Source organism: Rhinoderma darwinii, chromosome 9 (genome assembly GCF_050947455.1).
Source record: "Rhinoderma darwinii isolate aRhiDar2 chromosome 9, aRhiDar2.hap1, whole genome shotgun sequence".
NCBI classification, from domain to species: Eukaryota; Metazoa; Chordata; class Amphibia; order Anura; family Rhinodermatidae; genus Rhinoderma; species Rhinoderma darwinii.
The window spans coordinates 48495401-48515092 of NC_134695.1; the positions used below are offsets into that span (position 1 = coordinate 48495401).

Consider the following 19692-nt stretch of genomic DNA (forward strand, 5'->3'; position numbering starts at 1 on the left):
AGAAATAATAAATGAATAGTGTGTGTGCAAGTGTAATACTATAAGTGAAATATAGGGGGCAGTAATGAGTGAAGTGCCTCAAAAGAAATAAATGGATAATGGGGTGCAAGTGAGTGAAACATGGAGGGATATTGTGTACGTCATGAGGCACAACGTGTATAGCCAGGTAGAAGCCTAAAATGTCTACCGAATCTGGAGAAGTGACATCTGCCTTCAAAACTACTGGTAAAATAACTTCTGCCAAGACAACATCATCCATATTAAGTACTGCAATTCATAAGTCAACCACTGAATCTGTACATGAAGGTGTGACAACTGAAAAGCCTTCTAAAACTACCAAAGTGTCTACAGAATCTGGAGAAGTAACATCAGATCACAAAACTACACCTGGAGAACCAATGACATCTAAAGCAACATCTTCAAAAGAAACAACAGCATTCCAAAGGTCAACCACAGAAGCTGAGCAAGAAGAAACTACCTCAAACAAACCTGTTTCCATCAAAACCACTAAAATGTCTACCGAATCTGGAGAAGTGACATCTGCCTTCAAAACTACTGGTAAGATAACTTCTGCCAAGAAAACATCATCCATAATAAGTACTGCAAGTCATAAGTCAACCACTGAATCTGAACATGAAGATGTGACAACTGGAAAGCCTTCTAAAACTACCAAAGTGTCTACAGAATCTGGAGCAGTAACATCAGAACACAAAACTTCACCTGGAGAACCAATGACATCTAAAGCAACATCTCCAAAAGAAACAACAGTATTCCAAAGGTCAACCACAGAAAATGAGCAAGAAAAAACTACCTCACACAAACCTGTTTCCATCAAAACCACTAAAATATCTCCTGAATCTGGAGAATTGACATCTGCCTTCAAAACTACTGGTAAGATAACTTCTGCCAAGACAACATCATCCATACTAAGTACTGCAATTCATAAGTCAACCACTGAATCTGAACATGAAGATGTGACAACTGGAAAGCCTTCTAAAACTACCAAAGTGTCTACAGAATCTGGAGAAGTAACATCAGATCACAAAACCACACCTGGAGAACCAATGACATCTAAAGTAACATCTACAAAAGAAACAACAGCATTCCAAAGGTCAACCACAGAAGCTGAGCAAAAAGAAACTACCTCACATAAGCCTGTTTCCATCAAAACCACTAAAATGTCTACCGAATCTGGAGAAGTGACATCTGCCTTCAAAACTACTGGTAAGATAACTTCTGCCAGGACAACCTCATCCATAATAAGTACTGCAAGTCATAAGTCAACCACTGAATCTGAACATGAAGATGTGACAACTAGAAAGCCTGCTAAAACTACCAAAGTGTCTACAGAATCTGGAGCAGTAACATCAGAACACAAAACTTCACCTGGAGAACCAATGACATCTAAAGCAACATCTCCAAAATAAACAACAGCATTCCAAAGGTCAACTACAGAAGCTGAGCAAGAAGAAACTACCTCACATAAACCTGTTTCCATCAAAACCACTAAAATTTCTACTGTATCTGGGGAACTGACATCATCCTTCAAAACTACTGGTGAGATAACTTCTGCCAAGACAACATCATCCATACTAAGTACGGCAATTCATAAGTCAACCACTGAATCTGAACACGAAGAAGTGACATCTTTGAAACCAAGAACAGTTAAAACTACTAACGTTTATACAGAATCTAGTGAAGTAACTGCAACACCCCATGTTGTTTTTACTACGAAGAGCATGTCTGAAGGAACTTTTACCACCAAATTCAATTCTCAGCCTTCAAAATCCACAAAACAATCAACGTTTCCAACTTTTGAAAAAATGAACACTGAATGCACTGTTACAATATCTTCTCACCCGTCAACCACCGAATCCTTTTCTACAGTCCGATGTATGTGTAATGTCAATGGAGTTTTGGTGCCATCAGGTGTGTATTTTTGTAGCATTAAACATTTTGAATATCTACTTCATACCAAAACATCTCATTCTTATAATATACCATGATCTGAAGCTCTATACAATGCAATAGCTTCCCATTTGTAAGAATATTTGGATCTCCATTAATTTGTAAATATTGTGTAGCCTGGTGTGAGTAGTTTTGCACCTTAATAGATGAACATACTTTTAAGGACCACTTTTTAACTGTTAGTTAATATCTGAATGATAATATTTTGTTCGAATGGGAGTTTTTATAATTCAATTTTACCTAGTTTTTATTTTTTTATCATTGATCATGTTCTGCTCCTGAATCTGGTGATCCTAAGTTAGTGTTCGTCAGTGTGTACCCCAACAAATTTCTTAAATGCAGGAGAGCATTTGACTATGTCTTAGCCATGTGGTTTTTGAAGCTATGTTAATGTCACCTGTAAAAAGTATGATGTGAGCAGAATAGCGGCAAACAAAGTGCTGCAAACTTACTTCATGCTAGTGAAGGTCGATGATATCTCTATGAGTCCTATGATATATATATATATATATATATATATATATATATATATATATATATATAAAAAAGATGCTGTAGACACCAGACCTGCATTATTTTTTTTTATATGTTTCCGTTTTATAGGGCAAGTGATATACAACACCACTGACAATGAAGGCTGGTGTTTCTATGCAAAATGCAATCAAAGTTGCAAGTTGGAAAGATACAGCGAAGAATGTCACAGTTTTACCAAGCCAACGGCCACCAGCAGTACGAAGACCACAAAAACTGTAACTACCAGCACAGGTACTATGACTACAAAGAAGACAGAAAGCACTACAAAAGCATCAGGAACAAGCACCAAGATAGCTCAGACATCACAAGCCAAGACTTCAGAATCAAGTGTTAGCTCAGCCAGCACTATCAATCCTGGGTGCAGTGCTCTCATGCCTCCACGGATGGTAAGTTCCTGCTGGTCTCTAAATTTCAGAATTAGACCTTCTCATAGTTTTTATTGGTTCTTTTACAATAATGAACCTCAAAATTGTTCATGTAATTTGAGAAACACACATATACACATATATATATTTATGATTTTATTTTTAAATATATATATATATATATATATATATATATATATATATATATATATATATATAATGAATTCCTAAAGGGCATAATGCATTCCTAAAGACCCAGCGCTTCGCTGTCAGGCTGTAAAATCAACAAACTTTAGTATTTATATTTAATGTATCAGAAGTGAATGGTTCAAAAATTTGTGATATTAAAATCTAACTGTGTGCCAGTATACATGTATATTGTCTTGTATTAATTAATTCCTATATTGGTATGTATTGCACTATTTATTTGTAAGGATCCCCCGTCCCTAAATATTTGAACTAGATACTGACACAGAGGACATTAAATCTTAACACACTCTGCTAGTGCCCCCCCCCCCCCACATGTTTCGCCTCTATTGCAATAAATGGCGATATAGATCTAAATTAATCCATTAATACAAGACATATACAGGAGTACTGGCGCACAGTTTTTAATATCACTACATTTTTGACCCATTCACTTTAGATACATTTAATATAAATAATGACATTAGTTTATTTTATAGCCTGTTAGCGAAGGACTGGGTCCTCAGTGGGACTCTATGCCCTTTAGGAGTCCCTTAGTTTGGAATCAATTTCCTTTCCAGGGTACTGTTTTTCTCTATGTCCGGTAGTTGAGTGGTGATAATATGTGATAGTAACTTTGTTATAAATAAAAGGGCTGTTCATGCTGCTATCCCTTGAGCACTCAAGATATCTGTTAATATGCCATATGTAGGACAATGTCTTAAAGTTAGCCGAAAAGATTTAACCATCTTTCCATCTATAGGTGAACGAAACCTGGATGATAGACCAATGTACCCAGGCCAGATGTATTGGTCAAAACAACATAGCAATAAATAAGAAAAAGTGTAACCCAGTAAATAAGGTGGTCTGTGCCAACCGCTTACAGCCCAAGAAAACATTTGATGAGAGTGGCTGCTGCTACGAGATGGGGTGTGAATGTGAGTCAGCCTCCTACTGTATGCTAGCCAGTACATCGTGATAGTATTGATGTATTTATTTTACGTTTATACAGAAAATACAACAAATCCTGACATGATTTTATTTTCCTTTAGGTGTATGTGGTGGTTGGGGAACATCTCATTATATCACCTTTGATGGTACTTACTACTCTTTCAATGGCCAGTGCACATATGTCCTGGTGCAGCAAATTACTCCAGTCTTTGATCACTTCCAAGTTTATATTGACAACTTCTCCTGTGACCCTGATGACCCAACTTGTGTCAAGACTCTTGGCATTATGTACAAAACTGAAACAATTGTGCTGCAATCTCAGTCTTTGGAAAAAAGAGTAACGAACAAGGTAACTAGATAGATAGATAGATAGATAGATAGATAGATAGATAGATAGATAGATAGATAGATAGATAGATAGATAGATAGATAGATAGATAGATAGATAGATAGATAGATATTTGGGGGCGGCATAAATCAAAGATATATCTATAAAACATTTTGTTTTGCACAACTGAAGTTAAACGTTTTTTTTCTTCTTTGTTCAATATTTATATAAATGAAGAGAGAGTGTATCCAGCAATCTACAGAAATGGTATATCGATCACATCCTCGGGGATATTTGCAATTGTGGAGATCCCAGAGCTTGAGGTATACATCTCATTCAATGTTCTTAGCTTCACAGTGAAACTTCCAATCAGCAAGTTTTCTGGTAATACCGAAGGTCACTGTGGTAAGCATCTCAAGTGAATTCGTTAAGACAAAAATATTCATGAATACATTGTAAATATATAGTGTATATATCAAATGGTTCATACTGATCTCCAATAATCGTGTTGATGACTGGATACTTCCAAACGGACAACTGGCTCCATCATGTACTCAGATGGCAGGGGAATGGGGTGCACCAAATGAAGACCCATCATCATGTAGCTCCATCCCTACAAGTGCCCCAACTAGTATTCCTAGCCAATCCACTCTCCCATTCTCTTCAATGTCACCCACATACTTCTCCACTCTTATGTCCGGTGTTCCCCATACTATTACAACAGTAGTTCCATCAACTGAGCTTTCTCATCTTCCCTCAAATGCTTTCTCAACTGACAATTACTTAACTCACGGAGATGGACCTTGCGATTCCCCTGAGATCTGTGAAATTATCTTAAGCAGGTACGCATCATAATAAGATATTTTTTTTCTATAAGTGGTATTATTAATATAGAATAGAGTGAGAAAGTTTGAGTTGGGAGAAAAGTAAATATACTACCGGATAAAAAGCAAAAATTCTAGCAGCAAGTGAAATTAAATTAAAGTTGGCATCTCTTGAACACCAATGACTAGGTTGACAATATTCAAAGGAATACTCTGTTGAATTCTTTTATTGTGGCCCCCATTTGAAAAGTACATCCGATTAAAGGTAAGGCAGGACATCCTCTTACCGGGTGCTTTGTTGCCAAACTATCTCCTTTGATCCTTGCCGGCGGTATGTTATGGGATCGCAATGTGACTGCCTGTTTCCTACTGCATCTGCCTTGTGGACTGGAAGTCACTTTCACTATACATTCCTATGAGACATACATTGAGAATCACAAAATAAGGCCTAGTAGGAGCTGTAGGAATCGGGCGGTCACGTGACATAATGGCAGATGGGATTGAGGCCATAGTTTCGCAAAAAAATCACCCGGTAAAAGGACCCACGATAAAAAGAAATTTCCCGAAGTATACAAATGACACATTACAATGAAAGCTAGAAAAGCCATTGTTCATGTCTTGTAAAAGTGGGATACAGCAGTAATATTAACTAATAACCATTTCAATTTGTTTTTAGCGTCTTCACAGAATGCCACAGTATTGTACCCCCAGAACCATTTTATCAAGCCTGTGTCAGTGATTCTTGCGCCAAGTCAGTAGGTGACATTCTGTGCTATAGTTTACAGAGCTATGCTAGGCTCTGCGGAATAGAAGGTGTCTGTATAGACTGGAGAGACAGCACTAATGGTTTATGTCGTAAGTAAAACTTTAATGTAACAATCACAAAAACTCTTTAAACCATTTTCTACATGCCCAAAGGTCTTTAAATACAGTAGTTGTCAGCTTGTAAATGTTATCGCGATCTATTTTTCTAAACAGCTTGGAACTGTTCCTCACACCTGGTGTACAATCCATGTGGTCCTGCATTAGAACCTACCTGTAATTCCAGGTAAGCATCGGTACTCTATTGCTTTACGTGTTGTATTGTTTTACTACTCGTTTTCCTGATATGTGCCTCTCTTTTAGGTATAATGATGTCTTTTTTAACAAGACTACAGATGACTTTATGGAAGGATGCTACTGCCCTGACGGAACAACAAAATTCAACACCGTATCAAACAACTGTGTGTCCAATTGTGGTATGTAGTGATCTTAGATTTATCTTTAGAACTAATAAAATGAATTGTCATCTGTTACTGGTTCTAATTGTTGTCATCTTTGTGTAGGATGTACTGGTCCAGATGGAATGCTCAGAGAGGTAATGATAAGACATGGCGGCATGATCTTATGTCATGTGTATGATATATTAGACCTATATACTGATATTGTTTGTATAATTCTAGCCTGGTGAAATGTGGGACAGTAACTGCCAGACCTGTATCTGTGATAACACATCAATGAGTGTGCTGTGTGCCGAAAAATCCTGTGCTTTACCTGTCCCTGAAAATTGCTCTGAGGAAGGATATATGCCTGTTCCTGTACCAGATCTGTCTAATCCATGCTGCCAAGTCACTGAGTGCCGTGAGTACATAAATACCCATGTTAAACTCAAAAGACAAAAAGAAAAGCAGTTGCGCAACATACAGTAGACTATTGTGTAACATGGACCTCCAACTCAACTACATCAATAGACATAACCTTTAGCTCAAAATATAACTTTACTACTATTTAAAACAAGTAGAACTTTAACTTTGGATGTCCAAATTAGTTTCTAAATGGCAGTACATAAAATTATATAGTAAACTGACTTACCTGCCTGAGTACTAAATCCGTTATAGAAATTCAGACCCTATTCCATTACATATACAGTAGCTAGTAGTAGCCCATCTATTTATCTATTATCTATTGATCACCTTTGCTTCTGTATTCTTTTATCCGGTTTTACAATATAATGAGAGGTTGATATGTTTCTTTTGACAGGTTATAACATGAGTCTTTGCACCAACATTAAAAAGGTCTGTGAGCCCGGATATGAGGCTTTGCAAGATATGAGCCCAGGAGTCTGCTGCCCAGTCTATAAATGTGGTATGTAGTCCATTCTAGATATCCATTGCTCACTCAACTTGATTGGTTAGCACCATCTATAACTTGTGTATACATCTTTTTTGACAGAACCCAAAGAAGTGTGTGTACATAATGGTACAGAATATCAGGTACAATATAACAACACTGAATTATTATCGTTACAAATTTTCTCCATTCACATTATTCATATCGTGTGTCCATGTCCATGACCTGCTGGTCATTCTAATTTATACTCTTCTGTTCCAGCCCGGTGCCACAGTTCCTTCTTCAAACCTTTGTGAAAAATGTATGTGTGATGGAAAAATGAATGAGACAACAGGAATACATCTTGTTTCCTGCACTCCAATTATATGTGACAAGAAGTGTATTCAGGTATAGTCCTCATATACCAAGTGACAAAAGAAATCATTCTAAACCATCAAAATTCATAAATGAGGACATTTAATCTATAATTCACAATTCACCCTCAGGGTTTTAAATATACAAAAGTCGAAGGAGAATGCTGTGGAACATGTGAACAGACAGAATGTATTATGGACCTGCCTGATAACTTTACTTATCTTCTCCAGGTGAGTACCATGGGGAACATCAACCTGAAATAAAGGGGTTATCCGGCGGCCGGAAAAAAACACCAAAAATGATCAAACACATGTAAACACCATTAGGCATCCTCCTATGAATAATCAACTTGAATTTTTTTTATTATTTCATGACATCTTACTCCCCGATATGATGGCCACACTGCTGGTTTACTGCCTGCTTTAGTCTAAAACACTACAAATCCCGGCATGCTCTTCTTTCACGTGTGACCACAAGGGGCTAGCACTAATACTCTATTCTATAGCTAAGCTAGTCAGATGTCAGGACTAGGCTCTCATCAATGTGAAAGAAGAAAGCCAGCATGAAGCCAGTCCCTTGCTCCCTTTCTTCTTCTTGTCGGCTTGTCACTGATTAAGTGACTGCAAGGGGCCGGCAATTGAAATCTGTTCAGTAACTGCAGTCACACAACGGAGCAGTCACAGTGCCTGCCCCTTGTGATCACGTGGTTGATGACGCACGAACACGAATGGGAGCAGGAGGCAGCCCTCAGTCAAGTGGGGCTGCGTCGGGGCGTCATCGAGTAATAGGAAACTAAAGCCTGCTGATACCACGTGACCGGGTTTTGGACTTCTGCACACATTTGAAAATTTAAGCATTTTGGTAAGTGACATCTTTACAGATAATATCAAGAATGATCACCATTTTTGGGTCTCTGGATAACCCCTATAAGTCTTTAAGTACTTCAGTGAACAGTTACCAATAAATGTTTGCTGTCTCACAGCCTGGAGACACCTGGTCATCTCCTGGGGATAACTGCACTGAATATGAGTGTGTTCGTAAGAAGGACAAGTTTTTGACTGTGGCTTCCAAAATATCATGCCCAAAAATTAACCTTGATGAATGTGTACCAGTAAGTATTGTAAATAAGTATCATTTGATATCTTCTACAAGGTGAACATTCACCATGTTTAGATTTAGGAAACATTCATCCAATGGCTATTCATGTTTCTACATATTAAAGAAAGATTAATGGATCTATAATTGAAGTCATAATGTTTAGGTGAAACAAACTTTTTACTGCATGTGTAGTGATCTGGTTGGCAGTTGCCACTATTTCTGTCATTTCAATAGAGTTTGAATGGAGCCAAAGCACGCATCCCCGACCGCTGCTCTATTAAAACTCCTCCTTATCATGGTAATGCGGCTGAAGGGGAACAGCGGACTTGAGTCCCTCGTTCCAGTGATCAGTGGGTGTCACACTGTTTGGACTCCCACCAATATAACATTTATCACCTAACCAGTGAATAGATCATAAATGTTTTTGGCCAGAATACCCCTTTAAGCCCTAGAATTAGTATCCACTAATGCAACCTCTTAGCTATTTTTTATTTCCGGTTAAGAATTTTCCAAATCATAAAATGTTAACAAATATTGTTATTCTTTCATAGGAAACCATTAAAAAAGATCCCAAAGGATGTTGCATAGCATGTAAGTATTCCATTTGGAGTCATTGCCCTCAAGAAAATAAAGCGAACACCACAAAGTTACAGTGATGTTCCCTATTTCTTAACCATTATTTTTATTGAGTATATACTGTCCCTATTCCAGTCTAACAAGCTAATCTTGTTATGTCAAGCATGCAGGCAACAGGAAAAATTCCAAAGGAGGCCAATTTACCTATCAGAATACATTTTGAGTCCAAGAAATAAACTAAAATACCCTAAGGACACATACAAACTCCATGCAGATATTGGCCTGCTCCAATTCTAACCTGTGGACCGAGTGCCCCAAAGCACTATGCCAACACGTCACTCTATAGTTTGAGTAATGAGTTAAGAATGGAGTGGTTATTTTTAAGTATGACAGTGTAAATACACCTTTCTGAAAACTTTATATGAGCTTTACTTAAAGGCGTAAAAGAAGTAAAGAAGTAAAGAAGGTAAAGTCCGAAGACATCATTCTTCAAAATGGCTGCAAGTCTATCAATCCTGTTGAGATGTCATATTGTAAAGGAAGCTGTGAAAGCCATTCCAAGTAAGTTACCTACAACTATAACTTGTGTGTTTGTGAACAGGAAGCTTGCTATATAATGCTTTTCCCATATTCCCTTACATAAAATAACGAATTCTATTTATAATAATTCAGTATGAACGTATTAGATCTCTTAAGGAGAAAGCTCATATTCAGATTGTTCTTGAACTAGACAATATGATGTTTAATTATTAATCTTAATCTACCTGTAGAATAAATATGATAATATATTTGTGTGGCTTCAACTGCTATGCATTATGTTTCTCTATTTTCTAATAACAAAGTGACTAATTGTTTTATTGCATTGTTTTTTACAAACGTATTCTATTACCTTTCAGGTACTCTGAAAAATCAAAGTCTATGGAGCAAAAGTGTGTTTGTTGCCGAGAGACAAAAACAGAAATGATTACTATTGACCTAATCTGTCCCAATGGAGAGACAATTAAATACTCTTTTATTAATGTCAACGGCTGTAACTGTGCTGGCACCACTTGCAAAATAGAGCAAAACAAGCAAAATACTGAAGAAGAAGTAGAAGAAGAAGACGTAGAAGAAGAAGAAGAAGAAGAAGAAGAAGAAGAAGAAGACAGCTCTGGAGATGATAACAAAACTGACACTAAAGAAAATGTAGATGAGAAAAAGAAAGATGACGATGATAAAAAAAGCTCCAGTAACCAAGCAGGTTCCTTCGATCAAAAACACCCCAATGAAGACCACTAGTCAGTTTCAGGGCAAGAAAGAGGAAGATGATAAAAACAGAGTGAATAGTAAGGAAAAGGATAACTCTAAAGAGGACAAATCAGATTCTAAAGAGAATGTAGATATGAAGAACGAAAATGATGGTTTCAAAGAGACTCCTGCAACCAAGCAGATTCCTCGAAACACAAACAAGCTAGTGAAGACCACTAAGGAGCAACAGGACAAAAAAGGCAAAATATTAGAAAATAGTGAGGAGAATGACAGTTCTGAACAAAACAACAAATCCGATACAAAGGAGAAAGTAGATAACAAGAAAGATGATGGTGTCAAAGTGAATCCAGTAACCAAGCAGGTTCCTAGAATCACAGGCAAACTAGTAGATACCACTAAGAAGAATCAGGACAAAAAACCTGAAAATAGTGAGGAGAATGGAAGTTCTGTACAAAACAACAAATCCGATTCTGAGGAGAAAGTAGATGAGAAGAAGGAAGATGATGGAGTGAAAATGTCTCCTGTAACCAAGCAGGTATCAAGGATAACAGATTAAAAAAAATGATGGCTTCTGAGAAGCCTGAGGAGAAAGTTACAAAATCAGATTTTAAGTCTGGTGACAATGGTAAATTGGAACTAAATAATTCGGAAATGAAACTAGTGACTAAGCCAGTTGCCAAGACAACAATAAAGAGAATAAAAACTACAAAACAGTCAAAGTACAACAAGAGTGACAATTCAGATAAAAATTAAAAACCTACAGAACATAAAAAGCCAGAAAACAGTTCTACAGAAGAAACAAAAAGAGAAAAATTAATGATGGTGGTTAAAGAGTCCAAAGACAACACAGGGCAAGATGATATGACAATAACGAACCACATTTAAAAAATAATGAGAATAACAAACCAGAAAACAGCTGCCCATAAAATAAATTATTTTCTAAGTTAATTTCTCAACTGAGAAAGTCATAAAATCTAAGCCCAATAACAACAAAAATAAAGATTCTGAAAACAAAAGCAAATCACAGCGAAAGCCTAATGAAGATGGGAACTCAAAAGACAAAAAGGCAATAGAAAAACTAGTGACCACCGCCAACAATCCAACTGAGGTCAAGAAAAATATCAAGTTACCATTGGTTGAAAAATACATCTGGCAAGCCCAACATGAAACCAAAGGAGAACATCATCTACAATACAATTAATTATTCAATTGAGTTATGTACTCAATTGAATAAATTGTATTTTCCTGAAATGATCATAAATTTGGAATTCTAAATAATTTAAAAACTGAATTCTGTATACTGTACAAATACCCTATTTTCTTTATCTGTTTTCTGGTCTCTTATTCTGTTGAGCTGTAATTGTCTGGAAATAAAAAAAGTTAACATTTACCTACTGTAGCTGAAATCACGGTATACTGGGAGAGCTGTCGTCGTGAATGTACCTGTTTACTCTGGGTCCATATATTTTATAAATTATGGTGTATTCATAAATCTATTAAAATAACATTGAGCAAGTGATCATTAGTTTTTGTCATTCATTTCTACTCTTGCAAACAATACTGGTGCGGATTACACTCTGGGCAAAACCTAATCAGGGTCAGACAGGATCACCAGAGGGTCAGATGATGCTCTAGTGGGTTTCGGATGAAATGATAATGTGACTCACCAATACCAGGAGGTTTTATTACTTTTTTTAGAATGCACCATATGGTATATGATATGATTACATCTAAATGTGTTTTAGTATAAAACTTCCATTGCTAGGTAACACATTACTATCATAATACAAAAAGATACCATATATTAGTATCATTAAATTGCAATATATATAAAGTATTGACCCCAAGATTGCTTTACCTAAAGTCAAACCTCTAAGTCTCTTGTTCATTGCCACTATAGCCAGTATTACATCTCACAAGAACCAGAAAACCTAAAGTGCACAGCTTATAACAGTTTATAAAAGAGATGCAACACCTCTGCATGCAAATACTTCCCAAAATTGGAAATCCCGAGTAAGGCCGCACATGGGATATAGTGTATAGTTTTGGGCACCAGTGCACAAGAAAAACATAGTAGACCTTTAGCGATATCAAAGGTGAGCAGAAACAGTAATAAATGAATTATTTATGGCCTAAAATTGGGGTTACTTTGTTTAAAAAAAAAGACAGCTGAGGGGGTGACTTAATAACTATGAATAAATATATAAAAGGTCAATACAGAGATCTCTCTCATGATCTATTTATACTCAGGACCAGGGCCGCCATCAGGGGGGTATTAGGGGTACTGGTGTGAGGGGCCCGGCCAAACCTAATTGAAAGGGGGGCCCGGCAACTGCCACGACATTCTTTTGGTAGGAAAAAACGGGCCCCTGCAATGGGGCCCGTTTTTTTCACCAAAAGAATGTCGTGAGCTGCTGCGGGCCCCCTCCCCTCGTCATGGGGGGCTGTCAAACCGTCCGCCCGCGCGCGCGACCGATCGCGCGCACAAGGAAACTCCCGCGCGTGCGCACTCGCGAGCGCGCACCCACGAACGCCCGCACTCGAGACCGCCCGCGCGCGCACTCGCGATCGCCCGCGCGCGCAGCCGCGGACACACATGGACAAAACTTACTTGGAGCCTGGCTGGAGGTGATGGACTGGACGTCTGGACCGAAGACCTCGCCTGGAAGACATCGCCGGAAGAGGACTGGAGTGGCAGTGGCAGCAGCAGCAGCGGCAGCAGCAGCAGCAGCAGCAGCTCTTCTGACACAGTGAGTAAATTACCTCAAAGTGCTGTTTATTTATGGCCCTGTTCACACATTATTTTGCAGGCAAAAAAAAATCTGACTCAAAATTCCTTAAAGAATTTTGAGGCAGATTTTGACCTGCCCACACTATCTTGCCGCGATTTTTGCCCGCGGCGATTGAGGACAGCAGACAAAAAACGCAGCGAAAAATGCATTTTCTGCCTCCCATTGATTTCGATGGGAGGTCAGAGGCGGAACCGCGGCAAGAAAGGACGTGCTGCTTTTTCTTTTTTCCGCGACGTACTCCCATTGATTTCAGATTAAATCAATGGGAGGCGGTTTTGGAAGTTGTTTGGTGCTGATTCTGACGCAGTGTCCGAGTCAATATCAAGGCCCAAAAACTCTGTGAACTGGGCCTTATTGTTAGGGCTTATTCAGACGAACGTGTAATACGTCCGTGCAACGCGCGTGATTTTTACGCGCCTTGCACGGACCTGTGTTAGTCTATGGGGCCGTGCAGACTGTCTGTGATTTTCACGCAGCGTGTGTCCGCTGCGTAAAACTCACGACATGTCCTATATTTGTGCGTGGTTGGCGCATCACGCACTCATTGAAGTCAATGGGTGCGTGAAAATCACGGCCAGCACTTCCGCAGCCGTATAAACTATGAATGAAAACAGAAAAGCACCACGTGCTACAAACATACAGAGTGTCATAATGATGGCGGCTGCGCGAAAATCACGCAGCCACGCATCATACGCTGCTGCCACATGGAGCTGTTATGGACCTTTTGCATGCGCAAAATGCCACTTTTTTTGCGCACGCAAAAAGCACACGCTTGTGTAAATCCGGCCTTAGGGTAGGAACACACTAGGCATGAACACTGCGGATTTTATGCAACACATTTTATTGTGGAAAATCCGCAGCGTATTACAGTCGCAGCAGAGTGGATGAGATTTGAACAAATCTCACCCACACGCTGCAAAAAAAATGGACCTACAGTGTGGCTTTTTAAGCCGCAGCATGTCAATGTATTCTGTGGAATCGCCGCTCGTCTGTTGCGGAAATGCTGCGGTTCTGCCGCCAAAATCACAAAAGAGAAAAAAAAAAGGCACTTTTTTAAATTGATAAAGTTTAGACTTGTTCCGTCTGAGGTTTCCGTCGGGTGAACCCCGCAACGGAAAGTGAAAGTGACAGCACAGTTTCCGTCACCCTTAGCGCAGTCGACTACGCTATTGATTCCGTCCGAAAACCAGCCGGAACGGTGACGAACGGAAACCATTAGCGATGTTTCCGTCACCATTGAGATCAATGGTGACTGAAACGGAAGCTGTGCTGTCACTTTCACTTTCCGTTGCGGGGTTCACCCGACAGAAACCTCAGACGGAACCCCGGAACAGAAGCGAACGGTGATGTGAACAGGCCCTAACACAAAAGTTTTGTCTTTTTTTAAGCTGGTTCACAAAAAAAAATAATTCCAAATTCTACTGGACCAACTGACTATTTAGAGACAGGCAGCAGCTCCAGGAGCGACATCATAAGGGACACACTAGGCGGATATGCTGAGTAAAACTACACAACTTATCCGCCCCGGTAGCCGCAGGGAATTCTGCCAGCAAAACTGCACCAAATAGTGGCGCAGGTTTCGTGAGGCATGTCCGCTGCGGGAATCCTGCAGGGAAAAAAAAGTTTAGACTTGCCCCGGCCATAGTTTAGGTGACGCATCTCTCTTTTCTGAACGTAGCCCCGCCTCCTGGGATGACGCTGTAGACCATGTGACCGCTGCAGCAGTCACATGGGATGAAACGTCATGACAGGAGGCTGGGCTGTGCTAAGAATAGAGGATCGCGTCGCCTAAACTACGGCCGGGGTAAGTATAAACTTTTTTATAAATTTAAAAAAGTACCTTTTTTTTTTTCTCATTTATGATTTTTGCGGCAGAACCGCAGCATTTCCAGAACAGAGGAGCAGCGATTCCACAGAATACATTGACATGCTGCAGCTTAAAAAGTCACACTGCAGGTCAAATTTTTTTTTGCAGCGTGTGGATGAGATTTGTTTAAATCTCATCCACTCGGCTGCGACTGTAATACGCTGCGGATTCTCCACAATAAAATGTGTTGCATAAAATCTGCAGTGCTCATGCCTAGTGTGTTCCTACCCTAAGGCCGGATTTACACAAGCGTGTGCTTTTTGCGCGTGCAAAAAAAGTGGCATTTTGCGCATGCAAAAGGTCCATTATAGCTCCGTGTGGCAGCAGCGTATGATGCGCGGCTGCGTGATTTTCGCGCAGCCGCCATCATTATGACACTCTGTTTGTATGTTTGTAGCACGTGGTGCTTTTCTGTTTTCATTCATAGTTTATACGGCTGCGGAAGTGCTGGGCGTGATTTTCACCCACCCATTGACTTCAATGGGTGCGTGATGCGCCAACCACGCACAAATATAGGACATGTCGTGAGTTTTACGCAGCGGACACACGCTGCGTGAAAATCACTGACAGTCCGCACGGCCCCATAGAGTAACATAGGTCCGTGCGAGGCGCGTGAAAATCACGCACGTTGCACGGACGTATTACACGTTCGTCTGAATAAGCCCTAACAATAAGGCCCAGTTCACAGAGTTTTTGGGCCTTGATATTGACTCGGACACTGCGTCAGAATCAGCACCAAACAACTTCCAAAACCGCCTCCCATTGATTTAATCTGAAATTAATGGGAGCCAGTCGCGGAAAAAAGAAAAAGCAGCACGTCCTTTCTTGCCGCGGTTCTGCCTCTGACCTCCCATCGAAATCAATGGGAGGCAGAAAATGCATTTTTCGCTGCATTTTTTTGTCTGCTGTCCTCAATCGCCGCGGGCAAAAAACGCGGCAAGATAGTGTGGGCAGGTCAAAATCTGCCTCAAAATTCGGTGCGCGGTTCCAGGCGGTCGCGGGTGCGCGGGCGGGCGGTCACGGGTACGTGCGGTCGCTGGTGCGCGCTGGTGGACGCATGCGCGGGCGGTCGCGGGTGCGCGCTTGCGGAAGCGCGGGAGTTTGCGGATGCGCGCGATCGGTCACGCGGGCGGTGTTTGACGGCCCCCATGACGAGAGGGGGGGCCCCGCAGCTCACGACATTCCTTTGGTCAAAAAAACGAGCCTTATTGCAGGGGCCTGTTTTTTTTCTACCAAAGGCAAGTCGCGGCAGTTGCCGGGCCCCTCACATCAGTACCCCTAATACCCCCCTGATGGCGGCCCTGGGTAGCATGATATAGTGCTGGACGGAGTACCATTAACAGGCGGTGCCACGGTAGGGGGGCCCAGAAAATGTAGCTGTATGGGGCCCTGAAATTCCTGATGGCGGCCCTGCTCAAGACCATAACTACATCTAAAGGAAAGAAGGTTTCTACACAAACATAGAAGGGGATTCTTTACTGTAAGAGCAGAGAGACTATGGAACTCTCTGTCTGAGAAAATTGTTTCGGGGAATTTACCAAAAGAGTTCAAGAGAGACCTGGATGTTTTTCTTGAGCGTAAAAATATTCCAAGTAATATGTACTAGATTACTATAGATGTGTCATTGATACAGGGATTTATTGGCTGGAACAATGAGAAGTGTATGACGCTGATTGGTCACTGATTGGTCCCTGATTGGTCAGCGTCATACACTCCTCTGTACAATGCCCAGTTGGTCGAAAGTAAAAACATGCCCAGTTGTCTATTAAGAAACGAATTAGCATAAATCTAAAATTGCTCATAACTTGCTAAAAAAATGATTGTTTTTCAAAATAAAAAACACTGCTGTTATCTACATTACAGGGCCGATCAGGTTATGTAGGAGATAGGGCACTTATAATCTGGTGACAGAGCCTCTTTAAGGCACGACTTCGGAGTGGTAAGTACTTAGGTGTCTCAAGTTAGGTATACATTTTTTGGGGGGGTCTGGTCTGGGATCTGACTAATTTAGGGTGTCTGGTGTCTGGTTTGGGGTCTGAATTAAAATTGGGGTCTGGAATCTGAATTGCTATGTATCACAGTTTAACTTGACTGATAACTTCTACAGAGTGATATCACCCATCAAAAGCCATTGAAAAACCATTAAGAAAAGGTCAAGCTAAAGTTTCTTGCCACAGTGTATTTAACGCGTTAAAATTCGTCAACAATTGCTATACCTGTAATTTAGGGGTCTGGTCTGGGGTCTGAATTAATTTTGTGGTCTGGTCTGGGGTCTGAATTCATTTTGTGGTCTGGTTGGGGGTCTGAAATAATTTAGTGGCCTGGTTTGGGGGTCTGAATTAATTTGGGCATCTGGTCTGGGTCTACCCATGTGAAGAGAGCGCTGCGTGTGAGGGAGGAGAGCATGAAGATTTCGTCCAGGTGTGCAGTGGCAGTGGGAGATCTTAGAGCAGGAGTCTCAATCTCGGGGCGGGTAAATGGGCCGCACATAAAAAAAATGTGAAGTTGACGGGCCGCATTACTTTCAAATTTGATACAATACAAAAGTTTTATAAATCAATTAGTTATTCAACTTACTATAACAATACTACATTACTATAACAATACTACATTACTATAATACTACTACATTACTATAACATTACTACATTACTATAATAATAATAATAATAATAATAATTATAATAATAGATACTGCCGCACACCCACCGGTAGAGACTGCCATAGTGCCCTCTGTAAATAATGCCACACCCCACCCTAGATAACGCCACAGTGACAACTGTAGATAATGCCACAGTGCCCTCTGTAGATACTGTCACAGTACCCTTTGTAGATAATGCCACACACCCCCTAGATAATGTCACAGTGCCCACTGTAGATAATGCCACAGTGCCCTCTGTAAATAATGCCACAGTGCCCTCTGTAGATATATGGACAGTAATGTCAGGGGCAACCCCAGAGCCGGAGTCCCAAGTCGAGTTCTAGCAGCACTCTTCCTGGGACTCCAGCTTTGCTCCTGACGTCACTGTCCATATATGGACAGTGATGTCAAAAGCAAGCCCAGAGCCGGAGTCCCGGGCAGAGGGCTGCTAGCGCTCTGCCTGGGACCCCAGCTCTGCTCCTGACATCACCGTCCATATATGGACAGTGATGCCAGGGGCAAACCCAGAGCCGGAGTCCCGGGCAGAACGCTTCTAGCACTCTGCCTGGGACTCCAGTTCTGCTCCTGACATCACTGTCCATATATGGACAGTGATGTCAGGGGCTTCCTCATAGCAGGAGTCCCGGAGCAAAGCGCTAGTATAAGCTCTGCTCCGGGACGTCATGGAGGAGCGCCGGCGCAAACCTCCTTCGGCCTGCTCTCTCCTCTCCCGAGGGAGCTACAGTGGCCCACGGGCCACAGATGACAGCCTCAGGGGCGTTATGCGACCCGCGGGCCATGTGTTTGAGGCCCCTGTCTTAGAGCATGCAGAAGCCAGAAGCGGCTGCCTGCACTGCAACCTGGGGAGTAACTGTGCTCTGTACAGGTAGCAGCTTCAGTGCAATGATTATTTTTATGTTAGCACCCCTACTCCCCCACAGAGCCCCTGCCCACCTAGTGTCTCTACCCTGCACCTCCAAAGAGCCCCTGGTAGTTTGCATCAACCCCCGGTAATGTGGGTGGTGGGGGTCCAAACTCATTGCCTGTATGGAACCCAGAAATTCCTGATGGGCCCATCTATATCATTCTTATTGCACAGGGCTGCCAGTGCCAGCCACAGAGCACCCTGTAGCCAGTTACAGTGCCCACAATAAGCCATAGTACCCCCCAGATTAATTTATACTGCCCCAGCTTCAGCCACAATGTCCTCAGTCAGCTTTAACTTATAGCATATAGCATATAACAGACTTTAATATGTAGGGTGGCATAATTGCAGCATTATGGCCTCACCCCATCCCTTTATTACTGCTCTTTGGGCCTTTTTGGCTTATTGTAGCACCTGAGACAAAGGCAAAGCTACTAGGGTAACATTACAGTGATAGCAGAGCTCAGTCGCTGAGGGGGCCTGACGACTAAAAGGGGCCCCAGAAGAATGGTGCAGTTAGTGATTACTGCCAGGAAAGGAGAAAGAGAGAAAAATTTGGCAAAAACAGTGGATAATGTAATGTGACAAGGAGATGAAGGAAAGAATGAAAAGACAAAAGTGTACAGACTATATAATGATTGATATTCTTAACTTTACTTGCTTACCCTACGCAAGTGTCCCGAAAGAGAAAAGATCTCATAGACTTCCGACAAACAGGTAACTGTCTTGCAGAGGTTACTTGCAGCCAACACTAGAGGGAGCTTGCTGCACATGTATTGATATTGCTCCGATTCCCAACTCAAACTCAAATTTATGGCACTGATGGCATATCAACAGTAGTAGGTAGTGGTGGATCCCACCTCTGGGGGAGAACCGTCCTGCATGGTGAGGCCAGGGGTGGGACCTGCACCTATCAGGTATTTATG

At 41.0% G+C, this 19692-nt stretch overlaps 1 protein-coding gene across 1 annotated transcript in view; it reads left to right on the plus strand.

Annotated features, from left to right (window-relative positions):
• LOC142660182 (uncharacterized) overlaps nt 1–11717 on the plus strand; it is a 33504-nt gene extending 21787 nt beyond the window's left edge. Inside the window, 20 exon segments of the mRNA XM_075836762.1 lie at nt 282–1929; nt 2572–2888; nt 3817–3991; nt 4106–4354; nt 4555–4741; nt 4824–5174; nt 5833–6011; nt 6135–6204; nt 6282–6394; nt 6482–6513; nt 6599–6776; nt 7176–7280; nt 7368–7408; nt 7527–7652; nt 7751–7849; nt 8602–8771; nt 9732–9854; nt 10190–10478; nt 10534–10969; nt 11074–11717. Coding sequence (XP_075692877.1) covers nt 282–1929; nt 2572–2888; nt 3817–3991; nt 4106–4354; nt 4555–4741; nt 4824–5174; nt 5833–6011; nt 6135–6204; nt 6282–6394; nt 6482–6513; nt 6599–6776; nt 7176–7280; nt 7368–7408; nt 7527–7652; nt 7751–7849; nt 8602–8771; nt 9732–9854; nt 10190–10478; nt 10534–10969; nt 11074–11294 — 5109 coding nt within the window. The 3' untranslated portion in view covers nt 11295–11717.
• Nucleotides 11718–19692: the final 7975 nt, after the last annotated feature.